Raw genomic sequence first — 16166 nt, 5'->3', positions numbered from 1 at the left:
AAAATAAGCAACTACTAGTGGTTTACCTTTATATAATGATCCTTTGAACCAGTGATAATAAGATCTTGTCCATTGGAAATCTGATCGACAGTAAGGCACATAACAGGACCCTGGTGACCAGTTAGCTTTCCTGTGGACTGAAATCTTCAAGGATAAGAGAAGAAATGAGGATTTGTTAATTTTTCATATATCCAATATAGTCCATAGCACAGTTTCTGACAGAGTGGATCTTTTTACTTCCCCTATGCCTTTAGTACTCATCCTYTAGTTTACATATATTCTATTGTTCATATCCATGGATAAATACTAAATCTATGCTAAATGCAACAAAAGACCTCTATGTATGCAAACCAAGAATTAAAACATTTAACAGTAAAGATGAATCAGTCCCCTCATAACTATTTTCTGTATTTTGGATGCACTCTTTGGGAGCAGGTTCTGTTTGGAAATGTTATTATAGTGCAGCTATCATAGTCCCATATTATATTACTTCCATTGGCTTCCATCATCTCATCRACAATTACTAGTCAGGATTCATGTATTCACCTTACAAGAGTGTGTTTCGTAGTGCCTCTCAAACAAACTCCTGTGTTTTTCCAGTAATTTTTACTGAAGTGATTCACCACAATATTAACACGAGAAAATCATTATCTCAGTAACCACCACGGATGGATTAGCTGATCTGTGACTTGGCCATATTTTGCCCAGGTTATGGACACTACCATAAAGAAGAAACACTTCACTGTTTCATATGCTCAACTTCACTTCCTATGCACATGTAACCACCTAAAGAACATTCTCTTCTGCTGGTATTCAGTACCTTTTCAGGTCCCACATCCTCACTGAGTTTCCAGCAGCTGCATAGAGGAATGTGCCAGTTGGATTCAGTGCAATTTGATTGATCTGGTTCTCTCCAGCTGGGATAGCGACTGTTCTGTTAGTACTTCCTGAACACGCATCAGCAGGCATTGCTTGGCCTGAAGACCTGAGTACAGAGAGGAAGGAGAAAAAGAAAAAAAACAAATCCCACAGTTGGTTCTCCATACTTAGTATACTGTTTAAAAACAAACCTATTTCACTGAGCAAAAAAAGGCTGTAAGCCAATTRTGAATACCAAACATTTGATAAAGCAAATTGTTTAGTGTTTTCATATATTACAGGTGCCCCATATCGACTTAGCCTGAACATATAAAGAAAAACTTCCATTCCCAACAGCGTACTTATATTACACTGTACYGCACTATTGAATTAAATATAGTAAAATATATCTGAAACAAAGACTCATTTGAGCTCATGGCATCTGAGGTTCAGCATACTCACGTCAATGTCCGAATGCACTTTGCAGAATCTCTGATGTCCCACACCTTGATATAGGAGGTTGAGACTGTGAAGACYAGGCTTGTGTAGTTGCAATATTTRATAGAAACAACATTATTTGGATGACCCCCTAAAGACATAATCTCTTGTCCAGTTACCAGATTCCAGACTTTGCAGGTACGATCTAAATAAAGACAAACAAAAAGGAAAAAAAAATATTAATAGTAAAAAAAAGAAAAAAAAAAAAACAAAACAGAAAAACCTTGTTTTGCCTAAACTCATTAGGTCATTTGCCTAACTCATTCGGTTATTAAAAAAAATAAATACATGCATTCATGTACACTCATACATTTTCCTCCATTTCTGACACCACAGAAAAACAGCTAAGTTAAGCAAATCTTAAAGAATACACATGGCTATCCATCTATCAACATCAAAACTAACCAAGGTTAATCACTAAATGCGCATTCAAGATCTGCATTATTGGCTCCCATAGCATTTTGAAAGGATAAAAACCTCAAGGGMAGTGAAAATACATACAATTTAGAAGCTGTGAAGTGTGGATGATGACAGATGAAGAATCCAATTTTTAATTTAAGAATTTACACATAGTTCAGGATGAGTTTTAAGCTTTAGTATGCTGAGTTCTGACTGCCACAACAAAACTACAAAGCTGAGGAGAGATGCAAGCTCTTCAGTGTATTGGGGGCCTTTAAAAATCCCAGCAAAAGAGTGCTTTAGTCACTGTTTTCATTCAGTAGCAAAGGAATTTAAATACTGCAACCTTTTATGGGTTATAATCCCAAATGCATAGACTCTTTCAAGAAATCTGCAACATTAATGACAAGAACAGAAAACTCTCTTTGCTGCACTGTGTCTGTATCACTCCACATATTTTAGACATACATTTATACTGAAATAAGCACTGGAAAAATGAAGAGAAAGCTTCATGTATAGACACTAGTTATAATAGCATGAAGGTAAGTTGTACCACTTTGAAATACCAACTGTCAAAATCAAAGCCAAATATCTGCAATGCACATGAGAGCTTTATTGGCATTTCTGAATTTGGCACTGGCTGCAAGTATCACCTGATGTCAGTGAGCCAAGACTTTCTACTTTAGCAACAATTTCCAAAAGATTTAACCTTATTTAATTATCTACATGCTACACTACTGTACACTGTCGTCTACAGTCTTGAATTGAAGTGCACTTTTTAAATTCCCCTCCAAAAATATATGCAAGATTCTTCCTTAAGTTTGGGAAGCGAGGATATGACAAAAAAAAATACTTCCAACATCTGCAAGCATCCATCTGTTTAAAAAAATTAATTAACAACCCAAAGCTTTAGAACACAAATTTAGATGTAAAATAAAATTTTAAAACATGCCTTTTTCTTTCCTCACATAGCCACTAAATTCAAAATCTCAACAGAACTAAGTAACATTTGCAAAATCTAAATCAATGTCCTTTTTTGCATTTGCATACAGTTGCACAAATGTTGAAATGTTGGCTCAAAACTTGGAAGATCAAAAGTTTTYGAACTCAAAGTGTGTGATTTGGTGTTTTTAACAGCCAGGTAGTAGAATAGCCATAGAAACCACACCAAATACCAGAAGTGGAAGACCTGCATCTGATGGGGTTATCTAGTATGCTAATATGGGGATAGAAGGGATGTCCTGAAATTTCAAGGTTTATTCATTATGTGAACTGATGAAAGAGTCTCCCTGTCAACAGATGTTAACTTCTTCCCAGCCACTCTAGCTCATCTATGTTTCAATACTTTCAGAAAAAAATAAAACAAAAAAACCCCACAGTTTATCATACAGGTTCTATCTGGGAGAAAAAGCGTCTGCCATAGTTTCAGCTGCASAGCTAAGAATATAACAAGTCCTTTACCTCTAAGTGTTTTATGTGAAAAGGCCCAAAGAAAAAGCACAATATACAAAAATCATTTTTTGAGGAATATTAAAAAGGGTGTTTGTGAAAAATAACCATTGAGGTCTGGTGGGGTKATCTTCAAGCCAAACTGAGCAACGACAATGGAAATTCACTACAGGCAGGAGGAAAATGTCTTCTTCAAAACACTGCTTCTACCAATTTGAAAAGTTCATAAAGTGACTGCACCACCCAGTAACGAATCTAGGACTACTAAAAACCCAGGCCCTCCCACAACAGCCATACAGTTCTTATTGCAGAGGACAGGCAACAAGATGCACAGAGGGAACAGAAGATACCCTTAGATGAAGAAGACAGCTTGAAGAACCAACTATGGCACGAAGACTAGTCAAACTGTGCAGTAGAGGCAGAAAAGCACCAATTCCCACCTCCACCCTTGCCCTGAAGCTATTATTTTGCATTGCACATCATGTGTGCACATGTTACGATTGTTTCTATTGTATCACTSAACAAATGATCTTTTTGTGGTTTTCCACTACAAATTAACAACCAAATACTACTCACTGGAATTAAAAACCTATAGCTAATTACTGCAAATCCCTCCTGAGCTTATGTTGAGAAAGGACCCTTACAATTTTCCGCTGTGTTTACAGCACTAAGCACAATTTGAGAATTTCACAACATCCTGAGTTGTCAAAGCAGCCTCTGTAGGCAGCAGAGGCACACAGAGCTTGCCCAACCTTTAGATCCAGTGAAGAGAAGATCATCAGTTGCATCCACACAAAGCACAGCCTTGGTATGTCCCTCAGCTGTATAGATACACTGAAGAGGGGATGTTCGGATGCATTTTGAAGCAGGAAACGCGTTAATTATCCCCCTGAAGAAAAAAAAAGAATGTGAGTTGGGCATACTTATAGACACAGACAAAATTAATTTACTTGCATGTAGGGAAAAAAACTTAGCCTAGTGTTCTCACATGTGAGAACAGAACAGCTGAATGCCTTTCAGAAACTACACAAGGATTTTTACTATCAAAAAAATAGAGCCTCAACACCTGTCAACTCTGGACTATCAGTTAAAGGAAATCACATACAAAACCAAAAAAAAATGAAAAGACAACAAGATGCTAAATGATGGGTACATGGAAAAGATTGCACAATGCTGAAAAAACAGGACTCTTAAAGCTTCTGGATGCTCAAGATCAACCATAAGACATCTTAGACTAAACAGCACAATCTGAAAAATGGAGCAAATATAATGTACGTTGCCAATTACAAACTCAGCATGCATTTCACATCATCTGCATTCTATGGGCAGACACAGTGAACTGCTGTTAACTTCTGGGCCTGAAGAAGGTTGCACTGCACTCCGTACCCAATAATGCACTCATGCTCAAATGGCCAAAATGGAGGATAACTGGAATGCTGACACACCAGAGGAACCTTCCTGGGCACYTTCAGCTACTACTGTGGTGATGTCAAAAGACTAATTCAGCCTGAAAATAACCCCTTACAATTTATCTCCAAACAAAAATTACTAGCAGTCTAAAATCCCATGCATACAATTGCACACACACAGATCCCTTTAATTTCTGTCAGATGCAGAAAAGCCTCAAGGGAATGGCCAAAACATCCAACTGCTGTGACCTGGCTAGCTTGAAGTTAAAATTCACTGTTATGCTCTTTTGGGAATCACACATAACTGTGAAGAAAAGGAGCTAAACCATAGCTCTTACCAAAACAATAAAAGAAAGGTGTCAGATGCTTTAGGAAAATGTAAACATTTCATAATATTGAGATATACCCCTTTCTATTGTTATAGAAAGGAAAAAGTCCTTCATGATACAAGCTAACTTTGTGACAACTGGCTAGTTTATCTAGTAGATTAAAACAATGATTTTACTAATTTTTACAGCTCAGGACATCTTCACGCACATAATTCATTACTCCTCAACAACCCTTCTATAGATTTTATCAGTATTAATAGTGCCTTAAATAGTGTAATATTATCTTCCTCATTTTAGAAAGGCATTCACCTTTCCTCTTTACTGTTTTATGTTTTCAAGAAAATAGGAACAATTTGCTTTTTAACTCATTTAGGCCTCTATGTTTTTGTTTTCAAGCATCCCACAAAACTAACACGGTTTTCTCTGTAGTAYTCCCTAGAGGATCACGCTGCCTCTGAACTGAGTTATTCCTACTGCTGTTCTCACCCACTCACTTCCGTGACAAGCCATGTAAAATACATGTCCTGGAGCTATTTATCTACCTATGCACAGTGCTCTAAAATCTACAGACAGAAAAATGCTACAACTGCTAAGACCAGACAAAGCCAGCATCACATTATTAGCAGTTCTTTGACTGTCCTTCTCTTAAAAAACTAATTTTTCACTGAGTACCAAAGTCCTAACCCAGAGGGACACGAGCGGGGACATTTCTTTCATCTCTTAAGCCACTGTGCATTCTGTCAGAAAGACATAATAAAAAAACTACTCATTTTTATTTACACTAGGATTTCATTTTTAGTGATCAAATCATACAAAAGAAAACGAAAAACGCAAATGAGGAGAGAAGCAAATAAAACATAAGAAAACATCTGCTCCTCTTTTTTTTTTTTTAAGAAAACAAAGAGAGAAAGAATGTGTCTAAAGAGATGTTTACATCGTACTTCAGTTATAATTAAAACACCTGACATGGTCAACAATGATTAAAAAAATGCCCTAAAAAAGGAGAGGAGGAGACATGCTTGACCAAAATCTCAGATATTTAACGTTCTGGCAAAAGCAAAGAGAAACAATGCACAGGGTATCAGGAAAAATCATGCAGCAAAATGAAATTTCGTAAGAACTGGAATGACTTCGGTGAGTGATGCCAAGAAAACAGAAAAGAGAGAGAGTACCTTTGTACCTCCGACAGAGAGGAATCACTTTCATCAGACCTACAATCAACAGTGGTGGAATTGTGAGGAGAAAGRATATAGGTATCAGCAAAGAAATGCCTCCACATGAGAAGAACAAACAACAGCACGGCCAACTCAGAAAAGCAATGCAAATTCACAGACAGTGTGCAGCATTGCTCACGGTGTATCTTAAACCCATGATGATATCGGGGGTAGAGGGCGGAAGAATAATTATCTTAAAATATAACTCTCAGCAGTAAGTTACAGTAGAATATTTCAGGTCCAGAAGATGASTAACAGCAGCTAAGCCATTTCTTATTTCCAACACTTTCTTAGAGAAGTAAAGGCAAAAAATTAAAATGAGAAGATGGATGCACAAGTTAAATTCCATAAGATACTGCTTGTTGAGAGTATCAAAAGAAATCAGTCTGAACATCAATGCCTGCTAAGTGCAGAAGTGACATGCAAAATGTTAGTAATAAAGATATAAATGTTAAATATGATCGCCCACTCAAATAAAAACAGCAATTTGCAAGCCATCCTAGGTTCAAAATCCTTCATCTCTCATTTTGAAAAATGTTTAAAAAAAAACAAACAAGAAAACATACAAGTTAATGGTTTCCCGAGGCATGATGATTTGCAGTACATCTTAAGATGTCCTTCATTTTCAGCTCAAATCAAACAGATTCAGCAGTTTCAATTTGACTTCAAAGTCAGTTCACAGAAAATGAAAGGGGTTAGGTGGAATTAGCAATAAGAAAGATAAGCTAAAATAAAGAAGTCACAAGCTCAGTTACTAAAAGCCTTGAAAGCCACTGCTTGGTATGTGGTGGCTGTAGACCTCTGAAAAAAACCCAAGGTTTTATTTTTAAAAATAGTGTAAACAGACAACAGCAATTTCTTATCTTGCTACAGCTAGAAATGAAGTTTTATTTTAAATTTGAGCTGCAGCTCATAAGCACTGCATGGCATTTGCATCAGTACTGAAATCTGCAATAAAGATTCTAGTCAAGTGAAGTCCACTGCCATTTGGAGTAAGGCTCCTAACAGATGCCTAACGTGAAGAAAATCAGTTCTAGGTCTTCTAAACAAGATGTATCATCTACTCCTGCAGACCACCTCCTAAAGTCAGTCTGTTAAAATAATTTGGATAATCTCTAAACAACTGTGCTCTAGCCATTTCAATGTCCCATCCTCCAAGGTGTTGTTGTGAGAGCACTCCAAGCAACGCTGGAGCAACTGACTAACTGTCAAAAACACTATTTCCTAAATTATCACCTAAAATCTATTTTTTAGTGTAAACACACACACAAATACACAAACATCTAAGAATTCTACCATTCTTTTCTATTTTGGGTTTAAAACTACAAATACCAGACAGAGCCTAGAAAACAGGAAACAAGGTTCAGCAGGAAACTTCTTTCTCAAATTTTTACAGTGGTTCCATAGTAGTTTTAAATATTTTCTTTGAAAACTAAGCAAAAMCACGAGAAATATCTCCTCCTGTTTTGCAGAAGGGCAAAATTTCTACCAGACACTACACTGCAAACTTGAGCGCACTTTGCATTTCCCTGGTTGGGGGCTGAGGCTTCCCTTTGTGACTTACTTATCCTGCTGAACTGATGTGTTTCCCTGAGAAACAGTAAGACGACTAAAAACATTCATTTCATTACGGGGCCGGCTTGGTGGGGAAGTAGGAGGTGACAGACTAGCCTCTGGGGCTCCAGAATCTGAGCTACAAAAAAAAAAGAACATCTTCTTTAACAGGTTATGAATGGTTAGATAAGTTAAATGCAATATGCCTCAAATGCGAGATGCTCTTTTCTTAAGCAAATAATTAAGATTGCAATACTAGCTACAGATATTTCCCAGAGAAGGCAAAAAGCTTAAGGCTGCAGAGTGCAAAGTGGCACAATGTTCAAAGTTTAAGTGCTAAARGTGAAAGCTCCAGGCAGAAAATACACACATGTAAAACGAGGCAATTCTTGTAAAATTGAAGGCTTTTAGAGATATTGATGATCTCAATTTAAAAAAAGAAAGTAATTTGCAAATGCTCCAAAGGACATTGTCTCAGCAGTGAATGGCTAATAACCAGTAGTGATACTGGGAGATATAAAAAGAAGAGCAAGAATAAGTAAAAAGAAAACAAAAAGAGTGCATGTGAGGGACATCTGCTGGTCCCAAAGTAAAAAGGCAAAAATATTTTTTATTCTGTTTAGAATTARGAGATAGTTTCCTGAGTTACTTTGTACAAAAAAACAATCGGGAAAAAAACCCAACCACACATAAGCCGAGCAATGAGTATCAGCACTGACAATAATAAAAACTGTCCTGTAAGTAAAGAAATAGAAAAATATGTATTTATTTTACAAGAAAATTCAAAGTTTAAATTATTTCACAGGAAATAAATTTAAAATAATCTTACAGTTTTTGTTCTTTTGTCTTAGTCTTTTCCATTGTTTTCTCATAGGCTTTTCTCTTTGCTAAAGGTGAAGGCTCAGGTATCTTCTTCTCTGGAAGAGACGGTTGTCTCGAACTAAAACAAGAGCAAACGATATCTCACTTTAAGGCCCTTCACAAAACTTGCTTTTCTTATATTACCTCTCATTCTCTCAGAATGATTTTCAAATACAAGAACACAGTTAATCTATAATTGTCTCTCTTGAACTAAAGGATTTTAAACTTGGTATATTTTTATATTGAAGTGTGAGAACAAGTTATTAACATTCACATCAACATATAGAGTTGATATATATAGAGTCAGACACTGAATATGTAAAGGAGATTTACTAATGCAATAAAAAAGAGACTCTCTAAAAGAAATACAGTGGAGTATGCACCCTAAATTAAGATCATGGAAATAGTGAAATTTCAGATTCCACATTTGCATCTACAATAGACCATTTACAGACATGAAGAACAGAGAAATCACAATGATTCTTATACATGAATGAAACTTTGCAGTAACATAATCATGTTTCAATATAAAATTAAAAATTAGGAAGTGAGAAAAATTATTTCCCATCAACAACCTGACTATTAAAATGTGGTTTCTCTTTTGTGCCCCACTTCCCTTCTCCCTTGCATTCCATMCTCCCTTTGTCTCTCCAATTCTTGCTCTGAAATAATTCCAATTCCCAGCCACTGTGTTACTTCTCACCACCTTTTATTCCCCATTAAAATCTTCCCCCACAAAAATATCAAGAGAACAATTTAAAGCTGACACCCAAATGTTACTATTTCACCACAAAGACAAAAGAAAAAAGAAAGGAATCTCAGTGGTCCCCATTCTTTTGAACTCCCATTTCCCACTTGTTGAGTAATCACAAAAACAATATTTACTTTTTTTTTTCCTATTTCGGTGTATTTATAAAGGATTTTGTCTATGAATGTGAAACACTCACTAGAAATGAGAAAGCAGATTCTGTAAGTGCTTTAGTTCCACAAAACTCGGTTAGGCAGATTAAGTTCAGCTGGCAGGTCATCTGCCTGACATRGTTATGACTATCAGTCTCAGCTCTACAGGTTCTGAATATGCATAGCTCCAACTTCTCTACATGCTTCCCTTGAGAAGAAGTCTATGCTATATAAAATCCACYTGGAGACTGGAATGTAGAATAACATGATTTAACATGGATGGCACAACCAAGAATACCTATTTGACTCAGGTACATGGGACGGTCTCAGGTGATCACAAACCCTAAGTGCAGTGAGGGACCTGTAAGACCTAGTGCCAAGAACTGCATATCAAACTCCAGAGGTCCCCCAGGGGTCTTCAGGAGACAGGAAAAGGAAGACAAGTGATAACCTGCCTGGTTTTGCACAGAAGCCTAGCAGTTAAGTTACCAAAAAAGGGGGAGAAAGTGGGTCAAATTCCCTTCTCAGGGTCAGAGCATCCATTTCTACATAGGGGTTTTTTACTTGYAGACATACTCTGGAAAGGACACCAAAAAAGGTGGAAGAGGATATGCGCCCTTTCCTCTCTATCCTCGACCAGTATGCATTTCGGAATGCAAAAATCCTGAGRTCACAAGGCAAATCCTATTAATCAGGTTGACAGGTCTTCAAGTGAGGATAAAAAACAGTTTATAGTGTCTACTGCCAGGGTTGCTTATGCATCTACTAAACAGCTACTTTATTAAATAAACCAAACAAAAAGCTGGAACCCAAGCTCCTCTGCCTCACACTGGCATCCTGCACAGTCAGACAGGGAGCCAACTTGTGCTTGTTCACTTTCTACTTGCCCTTTGAGTCTTCCATCTTTGACTCTGCAGTGGAATATCCTCAGCAGAGGGTGCAAAAAGCATCATCATTTTCTTAATTRTTTTTGAAAGCCCAAGAATACAAGTATTATAAAAATGCAGCTGTCTTGCTGGTACAAAATTCCTAAGCACAGGTGTAAAAACCAGCTGCATGCTGTCAATGACCTGACAGAAAAGGAGCAGGACACACACCTACTTACAGATTTCCAGAGCCCTTTGACATTTGYCAGGACATCAGACATTTGAACAGAGCTGGCACTAATCCTACAGGAGATATCTATACTCCAAAGAAGTTGCTGCAGATGAGTTGAGCATATCAAAGGACAACAGCAYTAACTATCTTTGAGAGCAGAATTCCTATCAAATCAACTGTTGGCCATATGTATTTAGGTGCCTCCCTAAGTAACAGAATCACACAATGATCTGGATTGGAAGGGGCCTTAAAGATCATCTTGTTCCAACCCCCTTCCCTTGGGCAGGAACACCTTCCACCAGACCAGGTTGCTCTAAGTCCCATCCAATCTGGCCCTCAACACTTCCAAGGATGGGGCATCCACAGCTTCTCTGGGTAACAGCTTCTGTTCTGATGTTTCACCACTCTCGCAGTGAAGAATTTCTTCCCAGTATCTCATGTACATCTACACTCTTTCAGATTGAARCCATTACCCCTCATCCTATCAATACATGCCCCTGTAAAAAGTTCATCTCCAAGGACCATGGAATCACCACAGACCTGAGAAAAMTGAGCAGGTTCCAGAGTGGAGAAGTTTGTACATAAGCAGACACTTAAATTTGCACCTAAACATATAATTATTTTCTGTCACTTGGAGAATCCATATTTTGGATCACTGTTACAGCTTCTACATCCCCAAATGCCACTTAAGTCAATGGCACAAGGGAAAAAACATTTATGGCAGATAAGATCACAATCTGCTCCCTGAATAATGTATTTGATTACAAGAGATATGATGGCACCACGGGCCCATAAGGGAAGGCTGGATAGCTCATAAAGACAAGCTWTCTTCAACTGTGACCAGATAACCCAGCAAGAGATCTAGTTTTGAAAGGCATCTACACTGCAGTGAGAAAGTCACTGCAGAGTAATTGTGGGAATTTTTGATCACTTATCTACTAAAACTAGATCAATAACAATTCAATATATGAGGCCTAYTGCTGACTGAATTGATTTATTGACAGTGTGTAACTCTCAAATGCTTGCAGAACAGAGTTTTGGGAAAATCCTTTAATGTCTTGTTGCTGGCTCACTTTCATAAATGGATACAATTGTAGAAGATGAAGTGAGGCAAAAGTTGGTATTACCTGAGTCTTGGATGTCAGGTCATAACACTTGATGTTTTAGATCTTGAAGCTTCAATAGTCTCTACTCATTTCACACTAACTGCTGAAACAAATGGGTTTTCTCCACCTATCCTCAGCATCAAGAGCATTCTGTCCAAGCAGATTCTACTTGTAAAGTGCACTGAAGCCATCAGCCTGGGTTAATAATTGCTGTCAGCAGTGTTTTACTGCTCATGATTGCCACCTCAAGCACATGCCAGAAATACATAGTAAAAAATACAAATTGCAAATGTACATTAGGTAGAGACTGCTGTAAAAATATTATGCAAATAGGACAGGTAAATATTAAAAGCTGCTTAACTCCAGAACCTGTAACAGGAAGGTAGMTATGGGAGACCAATTTCTACATGTGGGAAGCACATTCAATTTACACACGAGCTTGTGCAATACAGGAGCTAGYACCTAAAAAGCTAAGAAAAGGGGCTCTAGCAGTGAATGGCTAATAAGAGTAGTGATACTGGGAAATATAAAAAGAAGAGCAAGAACAAGTGAAAAGAAAACAAAGAGTGCATGTGAGGGACATCTGCTGGCCCCMAAGTAAAAAGACAAAAATATTTTTTGTTCTATTTAGAATAAAGAGATAGTTTCAATYAGTAAAACTGCTCTGCAGATAAGTGCAACCTGCAAACAGAAARGACTTTTGAGGATTCTTAATATTTAAGATTTTTCCTTTAATTTTTCACATGCATACTCTATTGTAGCAAGACTTCCTCATTTTAAGCGTGGTGTCCATACAAGACAACCAACAGAAAGATTTTTCCTAATAATTAGAACCATATATGAATACCATGTTATAGAAAGTCTTTAAGGTGTGATTTGTTCGGGTTTTYTTAAATCTCTCTGCTCTTCTAAGCAGATTGTCACTACCCCCCTAGAATGTGCATTTCCCATAGCACTAATACAGCAAACTAAGGTGTTAGAGGGGTTTTTCACTCTACATAGAACATGGTTACAATAATTTTACTATAACAAAACAACGGAACTTACATCTTCAGTAAGAACCATAGTACTTACAACACTACATTTATGCTTTCTAGAATGATGATGGTAGAAAGGAAGGAGCTTTGTCAGTATTATTTAGTAAGCTTCAAGTATATCAACCTTGTTTGTAAACTTAAAATAATAGATTACAAGAAACTGGCAACATGCATTTTTTAAAAGCAAAGGATATTAGTACAGCATGGCCAAACTTACATGCTGCCTATCTTAGAAGGTAAGCCAGATGGTGGGGGTATAAACTCTCTGTCCCTAGCAGAAGCATCTTGTGTGTCAGCAGCTACCCCACTTTCTTGGGTTTCTGCAACTGATGSAACAGAGCCAGCCAAGGCAGAGTCTGCAGCCCCGCTGTCAGAGACCAGGTCRCTGTTGGCTGCATACAGCAGCTCCATCTGGGTGGTGGTCCTCCGGCGGGCCTGGAGACAGAGAAAACCAAACTGCCACATCAACATGCAATGCTACGTGTCCAGAGTCACACAATCAAGCTTATTATTAGCTGGCAATTAGCATCTCCCTCAATCATTTTGTCAACTAACTTTGGCAACTGAATCAAGAAGCTCACCATTGCTTTTGGGCAACAATTTCAGACAAGACAAGTCAAATTCAACGGCACCAAACATTGATTTGATAACTGGTTTCCAAGGATATCCTTTCAACCAGCTGCCTGTCAATGCTACAGGAGKACAATATCACTCACCTATGGTTCATCCAAATGAAATGTTATAAAGCAGAGACGAATAAAGCAAAGTGCAAATTTAAATAGCTACAATTATACTGGTGATTTACAACATCAGTGCTTCTCCTCATATACAAACTCTGCTTCTTGCTTAGTTTAAGTCATTTCAAAAGAAGTCTAAGTCCACATGAATTAGGATTCATTCAGCATTTCAACAATTTGAAAACAATAAAACTCACAAAGGAGCTAAGCTTTGTGCAACACAGTAATTTGCAAAAAATTAGATGTGACTATACTGTGAAATTCAGATCTATTCCTCAGGGAAATAGAGGGCCAGTGGGGAAGACAAAGACCCATTCTGAAAAAAGCTGTTACAAAAATAGCATGTTTATTTTATGGCATTTTCAGACCAAAATCAGTTGAAGAGCACAAATAGCTGCACACTAAGGAATGTTACCAAATAATGCAACTTTCAACAGAGATATTTTCCTCCAAAGCCAATTCCAGTTGGAAAAGTGGAGGCTAAGCTTCTATTTACTCTGCAAACTTGGCTTATGCTCCTGTGAGCATAGAAGCAAAACTGCAATCAGTGCACATTTCCAGTTCCCACTGCCRTTAATATTAAACTATAGTCAGCCTAGATATACTCTTACAATGTCAACTGTAATTAAGAGCCTGAAGGTCAAACTTTTATTTGTTTCATAAACTTCTTCGAGATTTCTGTGACCACAGAAGCAAATTGCAAACAATAAGCATGTTCACAGTTCCCACTGGCAATAACATTGAACTGTAGCCTAACTAATACTAATCTGCAAAACTACACCAGTTTGGAGTGCAAGTATCTGGAAGAACACATCTCATTTTAAAATTCTAATAACTTTACCCCAAAATATAAAAAAAAGTTATTTTTATCATTGTTTCTTAGAGAGAAGTGTCACACAAAATCATACTGCACACAAATCATATGATGAGTACATCAGTTCACCTTTTGCATATTTTCATTCATTAATATCTCTTGTGCAAAGCCAAGAGCATTTTTCAGAAGGTATCATTAAATTAGGAATTATTATAGAATCATAGAATCACTTAAAAGACATGTAGAAGAATTATCATCATCATTGTACATCCTACCTTGCTTTTGGGTTTGACTTCACCACAAAGCTTCAAGAGATCTGAAGACAATGAACTGAAAAAAAAAATTGCATCACAGTTAGAAAGTAGTATTTTTTTCCTGATGTGTATTTTTATTTTATTCTTMTTTCTACTGAAATCATGGGCAAAGCATAATGAAACCATGTTAGACGTATTTTCTAAAGCTGCTAGTAAACCAATGCATTATAAAAGGAGGAAATTATGGTAATTTTTTCTAGAATCAGTAGTAACAAAGATTTGCTCACCCTCCTTCTGTTCCAGGACTATGCAATGGGGCATCTTCATCAGTACTATCTTCCAAATTTTCTAGAAAATTTCCAAATTAATAGCATTAGTCTATCTCTCTCAACAGGATATGAAGGCTTTAAGTGCTGTACAGAACAACTCAGACAATGTTGGACGTAGATGAACAGAGTACAAAAGACAGGAATTTTCAGAATATCTTGACTATTTTCTATCCAGCTCCCAYTGAATTTTCCTGGCATCTAAACTARTTTTTTCATACAATCTGAATAAATCATACACCTAGGCATACTGTCCCAAATGTAGTGCTCTGCCTATTGTGGCAGAACAAGAGAGATGATAGAAAACCAGAAATTTTAGAAGGAAATCTGTAAGAAAGCAGATAAAGCAAAGAAAATGAACTGCAAGTCACGGAAGAGGTGGGATGTAAATCAATGGACAATAAGAATGTCTCTTTCTCCTCTTTTTTTCATCTTCTGGATCCAAGACAGAATCAGCCTGGCTATAACAAAAATTATATTTTAACTATCTAGTGAGTTGAGGCTCAGCCTTAGCTTATATAGAATGCCACCACATGAGCTAACAGAAGCAAGCACTTTATCAGTATATAAGCATTTATCTTTCAAGAGAGGATGATGTTACCACTTAATACTACAGAACTGCTCCCTAAAAAGAGATTAACAGTAAAARGAAGCTGCTCAGCAGAAATGTTCCTGAAGCAAAAATGGCTACACAAACCTGTCCACAGAAGACAAAACCAGGTGCATGCATGTCACACACTAACACTGTCAAACATCTGATAAACATATCTGCATGCAAACAGTGCAAAACATTAGGCTGAGACAATGAGTCAAGGGCAMATGTACAATCAATTCCAAACTGCTGGGAAAGCAAATCCCCTAACTTGCATGTTATTCTAAAAAAAAACATTAGTTTAAGGACATAGGTAATGCCTTTTTGCAAGCAAAGTCCCTTATTTTTGAACACATTCATGAAATATTAAGGATTAAATAAGTTCTAATGACATTCGATTACATCCCCTCTTTACTAGTAGAGACACTGCGTTTCTTTACTTAATTTATGTCAAGAAGCAGATACCATTTGCAATGCATAGAATCAATATATTTGTAAACCATATTAAAACATGTATATGTTGTCCATGTATATGTTTTAAGTGCAAGTTCATACTTTTCAGAAATGGAGGAAAGATGCAGTTTTCAGTTGAATTCTGAGAAGGAATGGAAAAAGAAGGAAAATACTGCCTTTTGTGTATGCTGCATCTAAACACGTTTCCTAAAAAAGTTAAAACCTTACATCAACCTAGAACCAACACCAACAATGCACTTCAGCTGCTGTATTAATCT

General features: G+C 37.0%; 1 protein-coding gene across 7 annotated transcripts in view; it reads right to left on the bottom strand.

Annotated features, from left to right (window-relative positions):
* Positions 1–16166, bottom strand: part of KIF21A (kinesin family member 21A) — an 86126-nt gene that overhangs the window by 9410 nt on the left and 60550 nt on the right. For 4 of the 7 annotated variants that reach the window (XM_057370049.1, XM_057370050.1, XM_057370051.1 and 1 more), the window contains 9 exons: positions 14805–14865; positions 14539–14593; positions 12930–13147; positions 8540–8650; positions 7721–7849; positions 3957–4093; positions 1321–1501; positions 821–985; positions 27–144 (listed from right to left, as the gene is read on the bottom strand). In XM_057370049.1, the coding sequence (XP_057226032.1) occupies positions 27–144; positions 821–985; positions 1321–1501; positions 3957–4093; positions 7721–7849; positions 8540–8650; positions 12930–13147; positions 14539–14593; positions 14805–14865 (1175 nt within the window). Of the gene's footprint in view, positions 1–26; positions 145–820; positions 986–1320; positions 1502–3956; positions 4094–6114; positions 6154–7720; positions 7850–8539; positions 8651–12929; positions 13148–14538; positions 14594–14804; positions 14866–16166 lie in introns of all 7 variants that reach the window. The other 3 variants (XM_057370056.1, XM_057370053.1, XM_057370054.1) reach the window with 3 other exon arrangements.

Source organism: Malurus melanocephalus, unplaced genomic scaffold (assembly GCF_030028575.1).
Source record: "Malurus melanocephalus ecotype Western Australia unplaced genomic scaffold, MMel_1.1 scaffold_118, whole genome shotgun sequence".
Taxonomy (NCBI): domain Eukaryota; kingdom Metazoa; phylum Chordata; class Aves; order Passeriformes; family Maluridae; genus Malurus; species Malurus melanocephalus.
Note: the sequence above shows the minus strand (reverse complement) of the source record. Positions and strands in the feature narration are given on the sequence as shown.